At 44.0% G+C, this 24,129-nt stretch overlaps 1 protein-coding gene across 2 annotated transcripts; it reads right to left on the bottom strand.

The window, feature by feature from the left end:
- Positions 1-202: 202 nt before the first annotated feature.
- ache (acetylcholinesterase (Yt blood group)) lies at positions 203-23,815 on the bottom strand. Of its 2 annotated transcripts, none has more exons than XM_086196917.1 (9): positions 23,580-23,815; positions 8,683-9,208; positions 8,061-8,284; positions 7,710-7,970; positions 5,838-6,060; positions 5,425-5,670; positions 4,232-4,424; positions 3,692-3,870; positions 203-1,296 (listed from the first exon to the last, which is right to left on the bottom strand). In XM_086196917.1, exons 2-9 carry the CDS (start codon positions 9,113-9,115, stop codon positions 1,175-1,177), a joined length of 1,881 nt encoding a protein of 626 aa, XP_086053043.1. In that variant the 5' UTR covers positions 9,116-9,208; positions 23,580-23,815; the 3' UTR covers positions 203-1,174. The 2 variants fall into 2 exon arrangements, with proteins under 2 accessions (XP_086053043.1, XP_086053044.1); XM_086196918.1 differs by lacking the exon at positions 23,580-23,815 and adding an exon at positions 21,274-21,367.
- Positions 23,816-24,129: the final 314 nt, after the last annotated feature.

Below are 24,129 nucleotides of genomic sequence, written 5' to 3'. Positions count from 1 at the left end.
ATGCAAGGTCTGGAATGAACTGCAAGGGAGGGATCTCTCTCTTTCACACACACACACACACACACACACACACACACACACACACACACACACACAAGCCATATTATTGGCTACTGTAACAGTTTTATGTGTTTGTTTTAATATCAGCAACATTACTGAGTCAAGTTATCATGCACTTCATCCAGTTTCCTTTTTTTAAATTTTATTCTACATCACCAGTGACGTTCATGGAAGTTTTTTTTCCCCCCTTCGGATATGTTTGACCTTTGATCTTTAGACCAGCTAGCACTGAACCATGAATTACTGTTTGTAACTGCTACGCAATAATAGTGGAATATTGGGAAGAAAATAAAAGGATGACAGGCTTTGATTGTCAAGGAAAGAGACAGGCTGATTGGAGTTCAGTCGATTTCAATAAGACGTGTCAGAGCAGGTAACGTCACGGAACAGTCGACTGTGTGATCATCGGTTGATAGATCAATAAGATCAGTCTCAAGCGTCCCACTATCTGTTACTTATCATGTTCAGGAGAAACGTTGAGGACGGAAGTCTTATCGATCAGTTTAGCTAGCAGGAAGTAGTGATCCGCCTACACAGGAAATATTCAGGAAGTAACCTGGCTGATGGCGTTTGGCGATGAGAAACCCACAAAAGGATGAGAGCGGACGGAGGGAGGGATCAGTCGTCGTGGTAGCGGTGGTGAACAAGAGTGGACAGAAACATGAGACAGTGCCTTTGAGTCCAAACAATAAAACCCTGATATGTTGAAAAGAAGGAATAAAAACTGTGAGATTATCGACAAGTGACTCACTCACACAGACGCAGACACGCACATGCGCACGCACGCTCGCTCGCACACGCACACACTCTCACACTCACACACACCCGAGGTAATGAGACATCTTTGACCTTTCTAATATTCCTCCATATTGATGACAAGTTCCCTTCGTAGCCCTGAAGCAAACATACAAACGAACACACACACACACACGCGCGCGCACGCATGTACAGGAGACACAACAAATGTATAAATAGTATAAATAATATAAATAAGGACCATCAGTGTGTGTGTGTGTGTGTATGTATTTGTCTGTGTGTGTATTGAAACAGGACACAGAAGAACAGAAGGGGGCTATGGAGGAGAGTGTGTCTGTGCCCCCCATGGCTTGTTCTCTCAGAGATCAGTGCAGCGCTCCTGCTTGCTGTAGTGGTCAAACTGGCTCTTCCAGTGCATCATGTAGGAGGACCAGCGATGGAACTCCACCTTCCACTGACGCTCTGCCTCGTCTATGTTGTCTAGTATGAGACAGACAGACACAGAGTTATCGTCGTACACATTCGAGGATTCGCTCGGTGCTGTGTTTGGAGCGCTTCCTCCACAGAAATGCCATGCTTCTGCTTTAAAAGGAACAAAAGTTTTTAGCAGTTATATTTCTTTGTCTGTCGTATTTGGAGGCGGACAAAAGCCAATCGATACCCTAGCGTGCTAGCAGTGGGGCAGTAGAGAAAGCCATCCTAAGAAAATCATGTATTTTTCTCTTACACAGTCTTTGCATGTGTCATGTTTCACATTTACTGTAAATAAATCGTACACAGTCACGAGGCGTTGTTATTTTAGGGTCACATACCTGGAACCACTTTCGGGCTCATTTAGTTGCACTTCACAAGCCTAATCGTACCTTGAATTTGAGTCGCCTTTACTGTCATTGCACATCTAAGCCTACGACGGAATTAGAGAGAGCATCTCCCCGCCAGTGCAACAATCACAGCACTTCTAGAAATAGATCAATGGAATTTTAAAAAAAAAAAACGTTTTTTTTTTAAAAATACACGCAAATATATCAGGGTTTGCGTTACAGCGACATGTACGGAAATACCGCAACTTCAGTCAACGGAACCAAACGTTTCGCAAAAAAGAAAGTGCGCTAAACTACGATAAAGGAGGCACGACGAGGTTCGAAGCCAGTTATCGCGTGTGCCGGCAGCGCAGAGATTTTAAGTCTAAGTCATGATAGGAAATACACTTAGTTACCGGATGAGTATGACATAAAAGAAACCCCGGCGAAATATCAAAAATGTGTGTGAAACTGCCAACAGCCAGTGAGAGGAAAATTTATCAACTTAAACTGTATAAATATTCGGACTGACCAACCGTACCGAGTACAACCTACACAAAGCTTCACCAGAAAGGTGCAAGATCGAATTCTTCATTTAGTCCTGGCCCGATTGTGGTTTTTTAAGGAATAAACCATGAGGGATTCTTTTTGAAACAGGTGGTCCAACCTGTCCCCTCCCTCCCTTCAATAATCCACACTCACTTGACCCCCCATTGACTCCGGTAAGTGTGGACCAACGTGCACCAGAGGGTGTGGGAATCCCTGCGGCTCAAGGAAGGCAGGGATCATGATATGATGTTCCGCTTCTGTTTTCTGGGGCTTTCTTGTTTTTAGTTCAGAAGTTGTTTCCTGTCTTGGGTCTTAACTTTATCCAATGTGCCACATTGGCTATGAAGTCCCAATCTGAATCCTCTTTGTTTAAATCTCCAAACATTTCCACAGCCTCTTGAGTAAAATCCTCCTCCTGGTCACAAATGTGAGTCTTTGGAAATGTCTAAAAGGAATGTTATTGATAAGGCTTGCAGGATGGAAGCTGTCTGCCCTAAAACCACATATCTGTTGACAACTAGAGCAACTGCTGCTACAAATCATGGCCGATTTTGGAAGAAAGGACAAGGAGGATTACGTCTGGACAAACCAACATCCTGAACTGGGATGTTCAAAGAAGAGGAGCTACAGGCTTTGGAATCAGAGAGAGCAAGACAGGTTGGGAGGATGAAGCAGTTCAAGTATTTCTAGGTATGTAGCTGATAAAATATCATTATCTTGTCATTTTCTGCCCTTTTTCCATAGCAACCGTTGAGCATAATCTTAGTGGGCGTTTCCACCGCCTCACTTCAGCTCAGTACGAGTGCGTTTCCACCAGCGCTTGGTACCGCGTCAGCGTGGGTGGACTCACCGGCCGAGAGTTCCCCGGCGTCATTTGTGTGCGACACAACAACAACAATGAAGGACACGGAGGCAGCGTTCTGCCTGTTGCTCGGTCTGTGGTTTTTGCTTCAACTAAAAGTGAGGGACGACAGACGGGCAAGGCTTCAAGCGGTGAAACAGAACAGCCGAGAAAAGCATTCAAGATTTTACCAAGACATCTTCCATTATTCTGCCGAGACCAAGATGATACCAAGTAGAAGACGTAAGCGGATAAGTTTCTCTATCAGCGCCCCGCTATGTGTTTATGTCACATTTTAGTCGCCGCTCTACTTGCTTGGAACCCCAGCGGAGCAGGAACCAAAATGGTAACGGTTAGTACCGTGTTGGGGCCGGTGGAAACGAGCCCTTAGTTAACTTCACTTAGTTCACTTCCCTAAAGCAGGCAAAGACCATTCGGGAGTAAATTCTCTTTGATGGCTTTTCCAGACTTGACTGCTCTGCTTTGGGTTTTAAAGTTGAAGTGAGCCAGATCTTACGGAGCAAATTGTTTGCAGGGTCCAGTCCAATCTTAAGAGCAAAGACTGGCAGGCCAGCAGAACCAGCTGAACAAGTTTGCTGTAATATCTGGTTCCTCTCTGTGTGAGTGTGCCTTGAGTTTAAGCGGAAGAAAAATGGAGAGTTATGAGGAAATGTCACGTATTTACCAGTGATGTTTAGAAGGCGTGGCAAGAAGCGGTTCCAGAAAGCGCACATCTGGTTCCTCAGACCTTTGTAGATCCTTATTGGTTCAGTATTGAGTCCAACATGTTTCTGATCACTGACAGTGAAGAGAGGCCAGCGTTTCCTGCTCTCCACTGTCCCATCTTGGTTCACGTTGGGATTTCTGTGGATGAAAAAGGAATGGGAATATTGTGCTAATGTTGAAATGGCTTAAAATAAAGCTTGTCTGCTAGAGACGCGACAGAAAAGAAGCTCAGCTCAACACATTCCTCACGAACCAAACATTCTAGCAGCACTATTTACTCAAGGTTCTGGTTTTCACCCGAGACTGTAAAACAGATATCACCATTGGTTTGTGCTGATCTATACTTGTACATATTGAAGATACATGTGTGCCAGAGGTTTAAATGAGTGTCCTTCTACCTCTGGGTTGACCAGACTGTCGGTGAAAGTTCATGCGTGTTGCTACTGATTTACGGTGTTTCCTTGATAAGAGCATGGAAGAGGGATTCACTGCCTCTCACCCGGTGCGTGCAAAGTTGGCCCAGTATCTCATCATGCGCCGGCTCAATTTCTCTTCCTCCAGTGTGTAGTTGAGTCTCTTCTCCAGTGGCAGGCCGAAGACGAACTCAATCTCATAGCCGTGGATCACGCCCATCCACTCGGGCCATGCCAGGTTGGACGCCCGGTGGTCAAACAGGTAGAGGTAGACACCTCCTTGAGGAGCAGGGGGGGGACAAAAAGAGAAGTAGTCAGGTTTTGTTCCCGGTCAGGGCCTGAAATCACTCTGCAACTCACAGCACTGATGACCTCTTGCCTGCTAAAGTTTATTATAACAAAAGTCAAATGATAAAAGCGGTCTAATCTTGACGACTCATAATAACGTCTGTTAAAAGTGGGATTCCCAGCTAAAGGACATGACAGCTTCCTGTTTCTGTCTCCAACATCTGCTGTTGAATCCCTCCATTAATGAGGAGGTGATTTGTTAGTTTAAATGTCACTACACAAGTACACCGCCAATCACAAAGCGCTTCCGGATAGGACAAGATGTGACAATTTATTCATATCCTCAATTGGAGTTCTATGTTTTTGGCTCAGTAACCACCGCCGCTTGCTGTTCACATCCGCATCACACACACACACACACACACACACACACACACACACACACACACACATACAGGGAAACGCGCTGCTCCCAAGCATATCTACCCCCTTAAGTCTGGTACATTTTACTTATGTGAGAGCTTTCCTCTTCCTAACGTGTTCAGAAGAGGTGAGGAGGGCCAAGTGGGAGTGCTCAGCTCGCTGCCAAGAGCACCAGCAAAGTTCCCCAAAATATAATAGATGCGAACAAGCTATTGCGGCACTGAATTTGGCAACGAGGGCAGTCGAGCAACTGGGGGAAAAAAAAATGCCCTCAGTATTTTAAGATAATGATCAAAGCCCCCAATCTATAAAGTCATAGACTTTCAGCCAAAGAGTCCATTTCAATCTCATTCACTACAGCTGAAGGCATCTGTCTCCACCTGGCGCAGGTGGAGGTACGCATCATTCGTCTTTACAGATGTCTTGTTTTCTGTGGTTTCCTTGATATTGGTTACGATTTTCTCTTGATTTCCTATTTCTTGAAGACTATCTGACCGATGGGGCCATGCCAGGTTAAGGAGAGGACAGGATAGGATAGGCCAGGAGAGGTCAAAGCTGATGACGTTACCTTGGGAGTTTCCTCCAATGTTCATCACTCCAGAGTTGGAACCTCCCATGTTGGCCTTGAGGGCGTGGTGCTGTGCATAGGTGCGAGCAAAGTGCGCCAGAGGGCAGATGACATTGTGATCGCCCACGATATCATCCAAGGCGTCGCGATTCTTTACGCCATTATTCTCGTCCAACCAGTCGGTGTACTGTAGCACCACTGCCTCCAGCCCGATATCGTTAGCATGGGGAACACTCAGCTTTACACCTGCCGGACAGACGATGACAGTTATAGTTCTCCTGCAGGTTTACTGGGGTTGATTTCCATCATCATCTCTGGTTGGTCACAGCTGGTATCTGATGGTGTTGTTTGCTATTGTTTGTAATCTTTGTTTACAAGCTCTTTGTGCCTCTAGTCAGCTAAGTGAGCATCACCTTCAAGGAAGTCTTCTCTAGAGATGTAGCTCTCATTGTCCTTGCTGAAGCCAGGAGCACCGTACAGGAGGAAGTAGGAGCCCTCGTCCTGGTTGACCCCGAGGAGGATCTGCGTATCTTTAAAGTTGCCTGAGTTGAGCATGGCCTCAGGAGTGTCAGGCAGAACCTCCCCATCCACCACAGGGACAAATGAAAACCGGAAGAGGGCCGACCATGGCAGGACCTGCTCAGAACAAGAGGACATGACGTCGTCATAACATCTTAATGAGGGCTTGCTTCCAAGGAAACCTCTTGTGAACAAACAGCAGAGCAAAGAGTCGTGGGATGCTTTGAGGACGGGATGTGCATTATTGTACGTCGTCATCGGTGCTATGATTGAGTCGACAGTAGCTGGTGCATTACTTTGAGTATGGAGTAGGCAGTAAGGGCGTAGGCAATAGGAGCAGGTGATTCTGAATATAAAAACGGAGTGTATACAGAATGTGGGAGGAGCCTCCCCTTGTGAAAGTGCCTTAAACCTGAAAACTGCTTTTCTAACATACTTTTTTTTTTTTTGCAGGACTGTAATAGACTGTCATAGATTTTTTATTGTCTTATAATATGTTCATACTTTAAGTACTCCTACAATAGTTACATATTCTTATAGTGAGTGAAAAAAAAAGGGAAAAAAGAAAAAGGAGAAAAGAGGAAAAAAAGGGAGTGAGGGGTCAATATTTCAGAATATATTTTAAATTTCTTGAGGCTCAACGATGCAATTTCATTGTGATTGTGACCCTCATATTCTTTGGGGTGGCATTGCTCGGAGTGAGATGCCACCTAGCGACAAAAGGGTCGCTGGTTCAATCCCCTCTTCCCCCTGATGACCATGTTGAAGTGTCCTTGAGCAAGACACTGAACCCCTAATTGCTCCCGATGAGTAGGCTGGCGTCTTGCATGGCGGCCTCCATCATCAGCATGGGTGAATGAGGGGACACTGTAAAAAACTTTGAGTGGTTTCTAAGGTAGAAAATGAGGCCATGTTTCCCAAATGCTATTTCCATTTGACATGCAGGTACAACGGATGTAACCACCTCCTTATAATCGGCCTCAGTAGCTGCAGGTCTGTGCATCCTGTAGTGGGAACTTTTTGATTCTGATGAGTTCAGGCGGCGAGATGCCCATTAAAATGCATTTAGGTTCAGGGGTCTGTGTCAAATTAGAATTCTTCTAAGTAAAAATTGTGAGGCAGAAACCTTTTAGGAAAGTGCAGAAATAGAAAACTTAAGTTGTTTTTTTTTTTTTGCATCATCTTCGCCACAAGTTCTCCAAAAGTCTGGCCTGATGGAACCTGAAGATTTTGACTGTATCTTCGGTGTTATGAACAATCTTGTGTATATTTTCCACGAGAATTCCCTCCAACATTTACAGTCTGTTGTTTTAGGTATTGCCATGTTTTTCTATACGATTTCCCAGCGTGTTTTATATCATCGATAGAGCATTCTTGGCATGTATATTGCAGTATTTATCATTTTATCACACATCCGGTTTCAGAGGTCCCTTTTTTATAAATGTTTAAAAAAAAAACGGAGACAGAGTTGCGTGGAATGTCCAACATCCAGAAGTTGTATGTTAGTTATTGAAAAAACAATTAAAAGTGTTGGGTGCTGTTCTTGCATTGACTTCATCTCTATCTGACAGTGATTGTCATAAAGCATTCTAAATATTTATGAATATATATTCATTCTACAGTGCTGAATTATCATTATCATGAATTATAATGCATTAAAGGCATGGACTTCATCGAGATTATTACCTAAATGGCATTGTAAATGAAGTTCTATTGTCCTCCTTAAGCTTCCTGACTGTGACAGCGGTTGCTGAACGAGTTATTACCTGCCACTCCTGGTCGATAAGCTCCGGTGGAGTTTTACCACGCAGACAGTCCACGAGCTCTGTGTCATTGCCCCCGTTGCAGCCCACCAGTTTGCCCAGCAACGTGGCTCGTCTGCGAGCCTCGGCGGGGCTGACTGAGGCCCATGGACAGTTGGGGACCCCGCTCTGGAAAATGGCCCTGGTGAAGGTGGGACGGCTGTCTGGAGAAAAGAGGTGGAATCCTACTGAAGCACCACCAGCGCTCTCACCAAAGATGGTCACCTGTTGAACAAGTATATAGAGGTAAAACGGACAGTTTGGGTTAAAAAAAAATATTTTAGGTCCTCAAGTAGAAACAACATGATAACTCACTTGTTTGGGGTTTCCACCAAAGAAATGAATGTTGTCTTGAACCCACTGCAGCGCCATCCTCTGGTCCAGCAGACCCACATTTCCAGGAGCCTCAGATGAGCCATGCAGAGCAAGGAACCCAAAGGCACCGAGACGGTAGTTCATGGAAACCACAATTACTGTCTCGCTGTAACTGAGGTAACGGCCATCGTACACATCCAATGAAGAAGAACCGCTGTAGAAGCCTGTAAAACAGATAAAATGTCCGCTGGCAAGGGCTGAATATCTGTCAAGAGTACAGAGTCTGAAGGACACAGTTGGAGTAGATTTAATCATTCAGTCTTACTGAAAAGCTATATTTTGATCATATATTGGCAGGTAAAGGTGTTTGTTTTGCTAGTCTGGTGCTCTGCTTGTGGCCGAGGCATGTGTGTCTTGCGAATGCGCAGTCCAGATGAACACTAATAACTTCCTATTACAGCCCAAGACAAGCTGGTGAGGTGAACTAACCTTATGTCTGCAATAAGGCTGTGCCTTGGTTCTATCGGACTGTCCCACGTCTGCTCTACTTAGAATGTTATTTGTGAATAATGTGTCTGATATTGGCTAGCTCATACACTATCCCAGATGCCCTCTTTAGTACCTCCGCCGTAGATCCACACCATCACGGTAAGATTGTGTGGTCTGGGCGAGGAGGGCACCCACACGTTGAGGTACAGGCAGTCTTCGCTCATCTCCCTGTTGGGGTTCCACATCTCACTGCCCTGGAAGCCAGGGAACGTTGTGTCCACAAACTGGTAGCAGGCATTGGGATAGGAGTTGGCCTCATACACGCCAGTCCATGAGTGTTTGGGCTCAGGTGGACGGAAACGCCGTTTTCCTACTGGGGGCTCCGCAAAGGGAATGCCCAGAAAGGCAGTGACATGGTTCCGGTCCGGGACAGGCTCACGGATGCCGCGAACTCGGCCACTACGTGTCTGAACAATGAGGTCCGCCTCACTCTGAGAGGAGCAGCTGGGGATGAAGAGAGAGAAGAGTAGGACTGGGGAAAGGAGGAGAAAAGCAGAGGTCTGCATGACTCAGACAAGGACGGTCGGTGTGGCTTGAGTACTGGTGGTTATTTCCCCTCCAATCAGAGAGGGCGGGGTCTCCTCTGCTCCCCCTCAGATCTATAGACAGAGAGAGAGAGAGAGAGAGAGAGAGAGAGAGAGAGAGAGAGAGAGAGAGAGTAATGTGATTACAGCAGCAGAGAGTGACAGATTGTAAAATAGATGAGATGAGCAAAGGAAAGAGACAGGGGAAGGTCTGGAAGGGTCGTCAAGGTAAATTCAGAGATTTGATCCGACGGGCAGACAATTGTGATCAAATTTTTAATTTTACATTTCCAATACAGACTGGATGTAGTTTTGAGCCGGACATGTGATTCTGAACTGATTCAACATTGTCGTCCATGGTGCTGGGCTATTCCTGGGTCCCGGTTTTGTCAGTTTTTCTGTGCCCGAAGCCCGAACTGATATGCACCTCCCCAAACACTGAACTACCCATCACAGTGAGGTACGCTGCTCTGTTTTGGAGCATCATTCCACAAACTCGCTACACCTTCTCGTCTGTCACCTTATTCTTCAGTACAAGTGAACATTTGGGCCAAATGTGAGGAAATTCCCTCACCGTGTTCCTGTGATATCGTGCTAGTAGGACATGAGTTCGGAATACTGGGAAACATAAGGCCACCAACCACTGGTACTACTGTGACGGAAGCATCCTAATTCATTTCTGTCCGTTTCATTTTCAGTGATGCAAACCAAATATTCACGATAACTTCAAGAACATGTGTTCAGAGTTTCTGAAATCAAAAAGCTTTGGAAACGTGTCACAGGTTGTTCATCCTTCGTATTTGTGCGGACTTTCCTTAATCTCCAGAGTCACAGGGCATCAGCGTCAGTGCGTGCGTCCGGAGTGAGTGACTGGCATCAAATAACTCAACGTAATCTCGGGTTTCTGGTTATAGTGGTATGACATTTGATGTTGATGTTATAATAAATAAAGTAGTCCTCATGCGTTTCATTTTCAGTAAAAAAATGGCATCTGCTGCCTCACTGTCAAATGCCAGCAGGTGTGAGCTGTTTTTTTTTTTTTTTTTTAATGTCACATGATGTCGATAAGTTGCCTCTTTTAGCAAATATCCCACAGGGACTGCGAATTTATTTGCTGCGTAATAGGGACGCGGTAACCTCGTGAAACCCGTTCGCACAACCACAGCATCGTGAGTTATTCGGGATGTAGTGTGATATCATAGGAGTGAGTCGACGGGGTGCGGGCGAGCTGGGTTAAAGGTGGGCTGTGGCTTCCCAGAAAAGACTTATTACGTATTCCACATGACGTGTCCTCTGTGTTTTCGGTTGGTTTCTTCTTTTGACCAGGTATTTCGTGTTACCATGGCAGCTCAGGGAAAACTCTTGAGTCGGTGAGGAGGAAGCTTGGGAAAGTTGGGCAATGAGCTACAATCAGCTCTGGATGTTATGATGTGATTGGCACGAAGAAGACTGTGTTTGCTGGAAAGTTACAAATCAATGGATTATTAATTACTAGTCCATACCCGGGGATAGACGCATCACCACTGAATGCAAAGTCGAGGAAATATGCTTGTTGTGACTTTGGAGACCACAGACCTATGTGCGAAAGTAAATAAAGAGCGTAACGTTTTGAGTCATGACATTAAGCTGTGAGTGATTGTATGAAGCTCTGGAGTTATTTTAAGTTTTCACAAAAGTCTTGACTGTTTTAAACTCTGTATGTTCCTTTGTAATAAAGGAGTTAACACGTTGCACTGCATTCACAAAAATAATAGCACGAAAAATGAGCGAGGAAACAAAGGTATTGAGTATAATGACATCAAAACAAATACTTGAGGATATGACATGTAAGAGAAGTATTCAGTGGTTAGCACTGTCGCCTCGGAGCAATGTTCTCCCTGTTCCTGTGTGGGTTCTCTCTGGTACTCCAGCTTCCTCCCACAGTCCAAAGACATCAAGAGAGGACGAGGCTGATTGATACTCTAAACTGACCGTAGGTGTGACTGTGAGAGTGAATGGTTGTCTGTCTCTATGTGTTGGCCCTGCGATGGATTGGCGACCCGTCCAGGGTGAACCCAGCCTCTCGCCCAAAGGATGCTGGGATAGGCTCCACCCCCTGCGACCCTTAAAAGGATAAACAGTAGAAAAAATGATGGATGCATGGCTCAAAAGTGGAGTGGCGGTCTCGCAACCAAAGGCTTGCTGGTTCAGTCCTCACTTTCCCTGCTGACCATGTCTGACAATCCCTGAGCAAGATACTGAACTCCTAATTGCTCCTGATGGCCCTGCCACGGACTGGCAACCCCAGGGTGAACCCCGCCTCTCTCCCAGTGTCAGCTGGGAGAGAGGAAAATGGGAAAAGGGATGGATGGAAACCATCAGAACCAAAGTCTCAACAAAAACTCAGTAGGATGCCACATTTTTAGAAAACAGCCATTAAGCTGTCATGTCCAAACTATCAAGGATATTTCCACAATCTCTGAGAGACGTAGAGGCTTACAGGGGAACCCTACAGGGCTTTACTGCAGAGCTTCAATACAGTCGGGAGACTTAAAAGCAACCAAGACTGATATATTCTAAACTTTTAGTCTCATGGAGACTCTGTCTGGAATCCATAGAGGAAGATAACGTTGATCAGGTTTTGTGGACGGAGGTGGATGTTCCCAACAGATGCAGACAGTCAGTGACTCTTGTCCCTGCGGGCCGTGGAGTTTTCCTCTGATGTATACTGCATATTAGCAAAAGTCACACACAGTATTAACACACACATGATAACCTAACCTAAGTGAACCTGTGGGCTGGGTCGTGTTTCCAGGGTATGTGAAGTGTTTCTTTCTTTTTTTGACAGTGCAACACAAGTTTAGGGTAGAATTTTACACGCGTGGCATCTCTGCCGCTTATTAAAGAAGACGAAAGACAATCACACTTCACTTAGAGTCCATTTATAAAATGAGCAGCAGTGTTTGTTGGTGTGAGGGACACTGAGAGGTGACATCACTAAAATAGAGAGGGAATGTGTTCAGAAATAGTATTGATACCCAACACACACGCTTGCCCCTATTGCTTACAGCTCCTGCTAGCTAATCCTGTCTCTATGACAACCATACATTGCAGAGCATAAATAGCAGGCTCCGAGTGGACAGGTGGGAGACAACTGTTTCCAGGCATTGTTGCACATTTGTGAGCAAACACTAACCGTATGCAGGACAGGAGTCTTGGTAAATCTTAAGAGAAATAATATTTACTATAGTCGCTCTGCCTGGGAAGAATCGAATTTTAACAGATGTTTTTTGTTTTTGTTTTCATTTTCATCAAGCTTCCTTCATGCACCTCTCAATTCATCAGGGACCAGACATTTTACCTGTCGCCTTCACCCAAAAAGGGAATTTGACACGTCTATTTCCACGGGACTCTCCTGATGTCTCACCAAGGTGGCGCCCCACACCTGGCCTCGCACAGCTTGCTCTAGTCGGGTCTTGGCCTTAGGTCGTCTTATCATTTTTAGCAAAAGATGGAAAAAAAACTAAAATTTAAGTCGCCCCCAAATCAGCCCAATACTCGCTTTAACTCCGATTACCTCACTTTAAAGCCGCAGTGGGGTTCTGACTTATGAGGACACACACATATTTACACGGCTGCTGTGAATCTTCCCTGCTGATTCTCGCCTCAGCAAATTGTTCTGTGTCCTACCTTAGGTGTCATACGTAATGTCGCATGTTTCTTTCCTACACCATAAATGTATTACATATAAATATATATTTTTCAGGGTTATAAGAAGCTGGAGGCAAAGGAGGCGCCGATGAGTACTGTATGTGTGAGCCACATATTAAATAAATCGTAAACAAAACCCTAAAATACCCAAAAGACAAAAAAAAAAAAAAAAAAAAAAGATTGAAGAAGAGTGGACCTAAAAGAGGATAAAAATAGGATAAAATGTGATTAGATAAGAAAATATTGCAGCCAAGTGCAGGACCAAAGAGTCCAAAATATAATCTGAAAAGAGCCAGAAGTCAAATTAGGAGCATCTTTAAAAGCAGTAACTGACAGGGAGAGCAGATCTCCATGTTTCAGAACAAAACTTGATCAAAAACAAAACAAAAAGAAAAAACCCAGATAAATATCGACACGATTGGTACTAAAATCCCACAAACCTTAGTAAATCGCATTGCACCTGCCATTGACATAATCTCCTTCTCATTATTTGCACCCATACACATGCGAAGAAAAGACCAAACTACATTTCCAAGCCTTTCCAGATAATTGTGATAGGCCCCCCTTTTACTAAATCCAGGCAGTCATTTTCTAATGCCTAAAAGGGTTTGTCCAAAATGTTTCTATGCGCTCGAGCTTAAATCTCGTCCACACCAAGAAAGGTATCTAGGAAAATAATGAGACAATGTCAGCGGCCACACGGATGAACCACGGACGACACCGAGAAGCGCCGCGCGCTCCAGCTGGGTTGGCAGCATCTCTCCCAAGATGCGCAGCACGACTGCACTGAGGTTTTCTTCTCCTTATAAGAAGAAGACAGACAGAGGCTAGTTTTAGAGCTTTCTAACTGTTGTACAGTGTTTGTGACCACAGGTGCAGGGCATTCAGTAACACTATCTCAGAGTGGAAAATCAATGGAGGACCTTATGTTGTGTAAGAGGAGAGAGGGAAGGGGAGGGAATGCAAGGATGGAAGGAGGAAAGATGTTTTCATGGGGGGGGGGTCTGTGGCCCTGCAATTATTAATAGCAGTGACAGCTGCATGGCGGGAACAGCAGGGAGGAGGAGGGAGCAAGAGGGACTGATGCTCCAGCTAATCCCGAAACAAGCTCCAGTGGAGAAGGATGGAATGGTTGCTGACCTGCAATGAATAAATAACATAGCATCTCCCTTATGAATCAATGTGTACTTCTCGAGACACCAAGTTTGACGGATCTGACAGTGTCATGATATCATCTTTGAGACTGCGAAATTCAAGTTACAATTGGTGCTTCTTCTTCTTTTTTCTTTTTTTTTCATTTCTATTCGTGAGATTTGGGGCTCCTGCCAAAGCAGCACCAGAAGCAACCAGACTGATGAGCAGGACGAAGGGCCGAGATAAAGGAAAGAGTCCATCTCAGCTGCAAGATCCGAGAAAAGCTCTAATAATCAGGTAACCAGTGAATGATGCAGCAGCTTCTGTTGGAACAGCGGGACTGATGGTCAGGTCGGAACGCAAAATACCGTTTGTCAGAGGGAGTCTGGAGGATATAAAGCGTGGTACCTGCTTGCTTCTAGAGCTGTTAATAAGAGGAAACCCAATTTCAGTTCCGTACAGTTACACTAGAACCCCTCTGACCCTGGGTGAAACACCCACTAACATCTGGCTTTTGTCCTGTCGGTGAAATTGAATCAGCAGTGATTCCTGGGTCAGAGGCAATGGGTATTTATCTGCTTAGACAGCAGTGATGGAAACTTGACAAGACACCAAGAAAAACAATAAACACACACACACACACACACACACACACACACACACACACACACACACACACACACACCTACACACAAGCACACACACAGGCATCTGCCACTTGCCCAGGTCTGTTACACCAGAAACACATGGTTCGACAGGTTTACATATCGGGGAACAAGCGATAAACGCAAGCTGCCGGTAAAGAGTCAGCTCAGACCTCAACTAAAACACACATTTAATGAGCAAAATGCCTCACAGAGAGGCTCAGACACGGACAGACGCTGCGACCAAAGAGACACGACAAAAAAATGGAACGTAAGGAAATAAAACACAGAAAACTCGTCTTCTGGCAATTGGAGCAAAGTCAATCCGCACTTCAACAACGTCCATTACACACGACTTTGAGACCCCCAAAAAATGTCATCAATTAGCATCCACACGGATAATAACAATAACATCGAATATGATGGAGCTACTAACATCAGCTACTAACAACGAGCTAGCAACAGAATTGCTTAAGACTCAAAGCCAGCTCTGAAAAAAAAACAACAACTTAATAATAAAAAGGCATTTTAACTTTTATTTTGAAGGCCAGATCTCTTCACGAAAAGATTTTGCAGGTTACTGATCCATGATTTCTGATTACTGCTTTGAAAACGGACTAAATTCACACAAGTTTTGTTGGGTTTTTTTTTTTTGTGTGTGGGTTGTCTACTGTGGTGGTAACTGGGCCACAGCTACAAATATTAATTATGCAAGAGGCAGCGCCACAGAAATGAAGCTCAGACCCCACAGCTGATGTATAATTAATGCACGGTGAAGTTTTCATCAACAACTAAGACAAAAACTTTGTTCACGGCAAAAAAACTAATCTGAAACAAAAACCAAGACTGCGCATGACTTTTTTGTCTCTGACTGAGAACTAAACGGTCATGTAAAAGACAAACGTGCGGACAAAGGCGCCTGGTCAGGTGTCGCTGCGCGGCCTGTTGCACTTGCGCACTCTCTGCTCACACCTGCGACATCACTGCTGTTTATAGGAAGCATACTGAGACTCGTCTGCATCCGACAGAGAACTCTGTGAGCGAGGACATAATTTATTTCTAAACCCCCTAATTACCATTCACAAACAACGCATTAAACTACTACATACTTAAAGTATAGCAGGCGTGTGTACCTGTGGACGTGTGTATCTCCTCCTGTGCATTCATGATTGCATGATTGGCATTTGATAAAATCGTTGTAATCAGACATTTGTAAAGGCCAATCATTTCTACAATGTTAATGTATGTAAACATACTGACATTGTTACATTTGGCCTATTTCTTTGCAGTTGCTACATGGAAACAAGTTAAATATATTACACACTTATTATATTGTAATTAACTTGTTATTACACGGAACAGGCTTTATTATCTCTTCATGCCTAGATAAATTAAACCATTGAAACTGGATAGGAGCATTAAATAAGTTATTACCCTACTTTCACCACAGCGGTTAAGAGTGTCCACCTAAAATAGAACACTGAGCACGTTTTAAGGCTTGAAAGGTGTTTTCAGTCTAAGTGGGTTTCTTTCTCTGCAGACATATTTGCCAACGTGTCAATGGATACCAGACCGTATGAAGAAGGGATGCACAACATTGGATTTTGCCACTGTCCCAAACTTTGTGAATATGTAAAAGGACTATTTGCAAAACATCTGGAAAATTGTTGGCTCCTCATCATGACCAAAGAGGCAGAGGCTTGAGGAAACTGGGCCCACATTAATTTTGGCCACTCGACCAAGACTGAGAAAAACAGACACATTTGCTCGTACTTTGACATGCCAATATTTACATGCGTTCCCTGAAATTGCTGACCAACTGATCCGATTTTTGTTCCTGCTCGTTTCAAAGACACCTGACCATGACTTCAGAGTGACTGATGACATCTTGAGGCAAAGAGTTTACAAGGGATCGTGTAAAGAGGATGGCGCACTTCCTCGAAGAGCTGATATGATGACGTCCGGCAAAATGTTGGAGAACTGCAGTGGTACTCAGTGGAGATCAATAAACTTTTACAAGATGGAGGAACAGCAGCTCTGGTGAGCCTCACATTTGATGAGGGAGCAGGGCGGGGTTCTGACAGTGATTGTCAAAAAAGCTAGAAAGAACAGAGATTTGAGATTTTCTACCACCTCACTACATGCTCCCCTTCCATTTAGGTTATTAGGCTTTAAACTGTTTGATGTGATCCATCCATCCATCTTCTTCTTCCTGTTAAGGGTCACAGGGGGGTGGAGCCTATCCCAGCGGCTTTCAGGCGAGAGGCGGGGTTCACCCTGGACAGGTCACCAGTCCATCACAGGGCCAACACATAGAGACAAACAACCATTCACACTCACAGTCACACCTACGGTCAATTTAGAGTATCAATCAGCCTCGTCCCCTCTTGATGTCTTTGGACTGTGGGAGGAAGCTGGAGTACCAGAGAGAACCCACACAGGAACAGGGAGAACATGGAGACTCACACAGAAAGATCCTGTGCTGGAGCAGGGACTTGAACCCGGAACCTTCTTGCTGCGAGGCAACAGTGGTGACCACTGCACCACCGTGCAGCCTGTTTGATGTGATAATAACAGAAAAATAGAAACTTGAGCTGGAGTTCTCCATTGTTCCCTTTGTTTTAATTCCTTGTGTTTGGATTGCATGTTTACTTATCTATACATTTTTGATGCTCTGCTGTCGCTGAAACAGCGGAATGCTATTAGGCTAACAAGGAATCATCTTCATAACAAGATGCCTGAAAGAGAAAAAAAAAAAACAACGATCAATAAGAAAGAAGTTTGTTTGTGTTTGAGTAGAGGAGTGTGAGAGGGTGAGGAAAGAAGAGTGGAGGGCAGAGGGAGACACGGAGTGGAGAGCCCAGGACCGGGTGGGAAGAAAGTGTGTCACTTCTCAAATTAGACTGAGGAATTTGTGTATGAAGTTCACAGGAGGATTGGTTTCACAGAGGTGGGTGGGGGGGGGGGTGAGGGGAGGGAGGGGACATCATGTGTTTCTCAAGATAAAATATTGGACTGACAAGTCAAATGAATGTGAATCTCAGAACAGCTCAAACTATCCCTCTACCGCAGCGACGAGGCGAGCGGGTCCTCATCCTCAGTGTGAACATTTGAATATTCATTTTACCAAACACAACATCCCTATGCAGTCGAGGGAAATCTGACGCACGACAGATACAAAAAAAAACCCATCAAACCTCCTATGTAGCAGCAGAAAACCTGCAGTTAAATGTTTCCATTCATTGACTGAAATCCTACGTTTCCCATTGTACCTTAAGATGCGCGACGCTCGGCATTAACAGGGTGTGTCTCTGCTTATTTCACTCATTTTAAAGTGGAAAGACGCAAGAGACAGTGGAAATATTTCAAATCAACAATAAACATGAACACACAGGAAAAGGGAAGAATTGATTTGATCAAAAACCTCTCGCTTCCTCTTATTCCTAATATACTACTCACACACACACACGCGCGCGCACACACACCCTTACTCAGCTCCGCTTGTGAAGACATTCCACTGACCTCCATCGTTATTGACGCATAAATAAAGTGACCAATTAACTAATTAACTTCTAATCTGGGTATATGTGTAAGTGTATGTGTATACACACACACACACACACACACACACACACACACACACACACATACATATACCCCGATTAGAAGTTAATTATATATAAATATATGCACGCACACACATACATTTATACTGTATTTACTGTATGTACTATACATATTTACAGTGTAAATACAGTCCTCACAGATGTGTTTAGAGATGTGTGTTTGAGTGTAATGATGTGTGTGAGTGGCAGCAGGGAACCGGTGTAATTTTTTGTATTCGACAATGCTGACGATAAAAGACATCGCCCCGTATACACGCGCGCGCGCACACACACACACACGTACACACACATGATCCAGGGGGCTGGTCAGTGTGTTGAGCTTGGTAGCTTGGCATCCATACGGTGCAGTAAAAGATGGCCCACATATAGACTTTATCATATGGTCTTGTATCCATACATAAGAATCCTTTCAGCTCTCTTGTGGATACGTATGAGCCCTTATGAGTCCCAGTGTGAAATATTTACAGCCTCGAGAGCTGAACAACACTGACAAACACAGATGGTCTGTTGTTGACCCCTGGAAGGAGTCTCTTTGCTGGCGTTGAGGATGTTCCGGGCTGCTGACGGCCATAGGCCAGACGTCTGATGTTTGGTCGGGTGGTCGTTTTATTCTTATTCTCTTGACATCTCAGGAACATTGTGAATTTCTTCAAATTTGCCACAAATCCTCACAGGACTCAGGTCAGACATTTATTTGGGAAGATCTTATCCCTGCCATTGCGTTTGGGTTTGGACTGAAACAAAACTGCAGCTGAGTCTGATGAGTAACACACTGCATATGCAGTATGAAGATATAGATATACAGTATGAAGATATAGATATACAGTATGAAGATATAGATGTGCAGTATGAAGATATAGATATGCAGTATGAAGATATAGATATACAGTATGAAGATATAGATGTGCAGTATGAAGATATAGATGTGCAGCATGAAGATATAGATATACAGTATGAAGATATAGATATACAGTATGAAGATATAGATATGCAGTATGAAGATATAGATATGCAGTATGAAGATATAGATGTGCAGTATGAAGATATAGATATACAGTATGAAGATATAGATATACAGTATGAAGATATAGATGTGCAGTATGAAGATATAGATATGCAGTATGAAGATATAGATGTGCAGTATGAAGATATAGATATGCAGTATGAAGATAAAGATATACAGTATGAAGATAAAGATATACAGTATGAAGATATAGATATACAGTATGAAGATATAGATGTGCAGTATGAAGATATAGATATGCAGTATGAAGATATAGATGTGCAGTATGAAGATATAGATGTGCAGTATGAAGATATAGATATGCAGTATGAAGATATAGATGTGCAGTATGAAGATATAGATGTGCAGTATGAAGATATAGATGCGCAGTATGAAGATATAGATATGCAGTATGAAGATATAGATGTGCAGTATGAAGATATAGATATGCAGTATGAAGATATAGATATGCAGTATGAAGATATAGATGTGCAGTATGAAGATATAGATGTGCAGTATGAAGATATAGATGTGCAGTATGAAGATATAGATATGCAGTATGAAGATATAGATATGCAGCATGAAGATATAGATGTGCAGTATGAAGATATAGATGTGCAGTATGAAGATATAGATATGCAGTATGAAGATATAGATATGCAGTATGAAGATAAAGATATACAGTATGAAGATATAGATGTGCAGTATGAAGATATAGATGTGCAGTATGAAGATATAGATGCGCAGTATGAAGATATAGATATGCAGTATGAAGATATAGATGTGCAGTATGAAGATATAGATATGCAGTATGAAGGCTAACGGGAGGTTAGGGCGGCACACTGAACATTTGATGAGCTACTGTCTTCGTTTCGTGAAAGAGCCAGAAAGATTTGTGCTGCTCTGAGAAGAAAATAGTCAGACTGAAATGAAGCAAATCTTTCTGACCATAAATGGACCTTGATCCCGTCTACACGGAGCTGCCGACCACCATTCCCGCTGTCACTCAGATGGCGGCGAACTATCCTCTTTCTTTTGTGGCATACGACACACAACTCATACAAATACTGCACACCACCTGCAGGAGCTCACACGATTCAACGTCAGCACCAGTCTACCTGGATTTTGGCTTTGGACCGGTACCGCTAGTGATCTAAGACCAGTCATTCATTAGCAAACGTCTCACTGCGAGGAGGAGACATTAAAGTTGACTTAATCGAACATTCCTTACTTTGGAAAACACAATGTGATAAATAACTCCATAGATTTCTATTTCATATCCCATGAATGTTTATCATTATTAAAAGCATAATGTCTAAGGTCTGTTACTGCTTGTGGATGCTAATCCTGGTGTTGAAATACATTGGGACAGTATGGGCTAAACTGTACAATAGTAGTAGTACACTGCAGTATATTTGGTCTTGTTAAATACAATTACTCTGGAGGGGTTAAAGTATATGTTTTGCACCTGCAAGAAGCTGTTACTGCAAGTACAGAGGGTAGGAGGTTTCCAGCCGATCACCGTGTTACAGGAATTAGCCTGACGGCTTGGGGCTCGATAACTTCTTGTATGTTTACCCGGACTTGTTGACTGAACCATAATCGAATTCCTATCTCACACATTCAACTGCAAACTCAAAGAAAAAAGGACAGGAACTCTTTTCGCAGACACAAAGCAACAATCATCCTCCTCGTACCTTCTGTGGCAGTAATAATTCAACCAAAACTTATATTTTGCCTTTCAAGTACTCCGAAATAAGTGTGTTGAGCTTCTGAGGATATTTTTTCCTTCTGCATCACTCCTTTGTGACATCACAATATATCAAGAGTAGGGCATGTATGTATAGCTTGAAGCTAATAGTGAGTGCTGACATAAAGTGTAACCACATCTTCTTTATCGAGTTGTTTATCTGAGTAAAAAACAAACCATACTGGAACAGTTCTAGGGGCATCACGGCGGTGCAGTGGTCAGCACTGTCGCCTCACAGCAAGAAGGCTCGCTGGTTCGATCCTCACTTCCCCCTGTGACCTTGTTGAAGTTACCTTGAGCAAGATACTGAGCCCCTAATCACTCCTGGGATAGGCTCCTCCCCGCCCCGGCATCAAAACTTTGGTTTCTGTCTGTAATACAGCACCTTGACCAAAAAAAAAAAATCAAAAATTGAGGCAGTTTTACAAATTTCCATGAAACTTTTATGACGCAGCACTTAAAGTAGTACATCAAAATACCTCAATGTAAACCTGACTCGGGAATAAATCCGTGTGTTAGTAACACTGTACTGCTACCAATAAACATCTTCTTCTTGGTCCAGATTTGTCACGGTCTCGTGCATCACTGGATGCGACAGGTAGTTACATCACTTCATCTCTGATCTGAGAGCTCAACCCCTTAGCACAGTCAACGCCCAACCCACTATATCCTCGGGTCAGTTATTACCTTCTTTATCATTTATACAGTCCTGGCAGATTAGCTAACGGTAAGACAAATGTAGAGTCACACCGGCGTGACCTTGTTATCCTCCAAGCAAGCAAGTAACTCCTCCCCCGGGATCTAACCTGCTGAGTCAGAACTCACTTAAAGAAATGATCCCAAACTCTACGCATTTACACTGAAAGCTGCGGCGTCAATGACAACAGAGGAGAGGAGAGGAGAGGAGAGGAGGGGAGAGGAGAGGAGGGGAGAGAGGGGGAAGGGAGGGGAGAGGAGTCTATGCCTCGTCCTCGTATCTGACACTCAAATGTGGTCTAACTCTAAAATCCTTACCCTGTTTCATGGGCCAGCCTCTGTTTTCGATCAAACATAATAAACAGTGCTAACAGTAATCACCAGTTCCTGGCGTTCAAAACAAAGTCAAGAGTGAAGACGCAGTGATTGAAAGCTCCACCGACATAAACAATAAAGACTGACAGAAACTGAAGTTTAAAAAGTTGGGTCTCACCTCACCCCCATCTGTCCATCTATCTATCTATTTATTATTGTGTCCCTTAAGTTCTTTATCTACAGGTTGTGGGGGACTATGGGGATAACAAAACTAATATCTCAGTGTTTCTCACCCCGAACACCTCAGTATTTTGTAGGAATGGCTATTGCTATTTAACAAAACGTCGACAAAATTTGACTTTCCGATAAATGATCATGTGTAATGCGGATATAACTGCTACGCTCCACGGCACCGCTTTACTGTAATGCAGCCTTTAAAACCAGGCAAAGACAACACCTATGCTACACCATGACGTAACAATATTCAGTACCTGAGTCCATATCTGGTCTGATATCACAATGTTGATATCATATGGATAAATGCCAGACCCCCTGTCCTTATCGTCTCACTTCAGTAAAAATAATCGATGGTTATCAACTGAAATGAAACATGGTAGGGTGATGTGTTTCTCAGCTGTATTGCGGGGATCTGTATTTGAGTGTGTGGGAGACAACCTGAGAGAAGAGCATCCTCTTAACTCATCACACTGCCAGCAAGATGACCCAAAAGAAACAAATCTATCACGTAGTGGCAGGTCATCAGGTCAGATACAGCACACCCTTCACCAAATCACTGAAGAATAATCAACAGCTTTCAGGTTCAACCACTGTGTGTGTGTGTGTGTGTGTGTGAGAGAGAGACAGAGAGAGACAGAGAGAGAGAGAGAGAGAGAGAGAGAGATTTTGAACTGTGGTTAACGACAGAGCCTCGCCATACTTGCACGTCACAGATTGGTTTCCCCAAACTGAACCGTCTCCTCCATCCGAACCCCTTCCTCTCGGAGCAAAATAAGAGACGTATATTTAACTGTGTGAACGTGAATGTACCGTTCCCCCTCGCTCCTACGTGATCGTCGATAATCAAGTGGCATTTTTACATCACAAAATCCCTGTTCGGGAAATATTCGTCTGCCGAAATGACGCTCCCCGCTAGAATTTTCGGGGTTGAAGTGTTGCTTAATTATATCCCTCCTGGTTCTTTACTGACACCCGGTTGATCCCTAAATCACCCGAACATTCAATTGAGTTCTGCGTGACGCGATGTCCGTGTTGGAGATGTACCCCAGCGTACAGTGACCGGGCTCCCGTGTAAGCTTGGTGGGGAAACGGTGTCGATTCTGTGGGGTGAAGGGAATGGCCTGTAACCATGGCAACCGTTAATATTGCAAAAAAAATGTTTTTTTTAAGATGAACGGTGTAGCGAATCAGTGGTCACAGCGGTTCAACGGCAAAACACACACACACGCGCACACACACACACGCACACACAAAAGCAAAGCGAGAGGAAGGACGTCGAGTAAATTTAACAGTCAATGACATCCTGACAGCTGTCAGAATGGAGAACACGAGCTGGATATTTCCCTCTTACCTGCTTCTCTTGCCGACGGCACCAAAGAGACTATTCCTCAGCCGGGACGGACCACCGCGGCTCTGGAGACGAGCGGCGGCTCCGAACAACGTGTCAGCGAGTCTGTAGCCGACTGGTGTCCGAAAGGAAATGTCGGTAAAGAAGCCTCCTCTCAGTAGCGGCTCACATTCACCCACCGGCTGGGCTGTCCAGCAGTGACGGTAGGGGGAGACTGCCGCTAATAAATACTGGTGTAAACAGTGGAAAGTAGCCAACTCTCGCGAGAACACGGGTGTCTCCGCTCCTCGTAGACCGGAGCGTATGTGATGCCATAACCAATACTGCTTAGATTGCAATTCATTTAACAAAACCAGAATCGAATGGATTCACGTAAGAAGATCTTATATATTAATATCTGATGTAAAAATAAGTCATTTGACTGTGTGGTCACCACTATTGCTGTATGAACAGCCATGATTCCAATTTCAAAGAACCGCTATTTGAACCAGGCGAGGATCAGTGTCAAAATACAACCTCCCTTCCCAGCCTCAGCACTGAGAAGCAAGTAGAG

This window comes from Aulostomus chinensis, chromosome 24 (genome assembly GCF_037954235.1).
Source record: "Aulostomus chinensis isolate RoL2024-O1b breed Wild chromosome 24, RoL_Achi_v1.0, whole genome shotgun sequence".
In the NCBI taxonomy this organism is placed as follows: Eukaryota; Metazoa; Chordata; class Actinopteri; order Syngnathiformes; family Aulostomidae; genus Aulostomus; species Aulostomus chinensis.
Note: the sequence above shows the minus strand (reverse complement) of the source record. Positions and strands in the feature narration are given on the sequence as shown.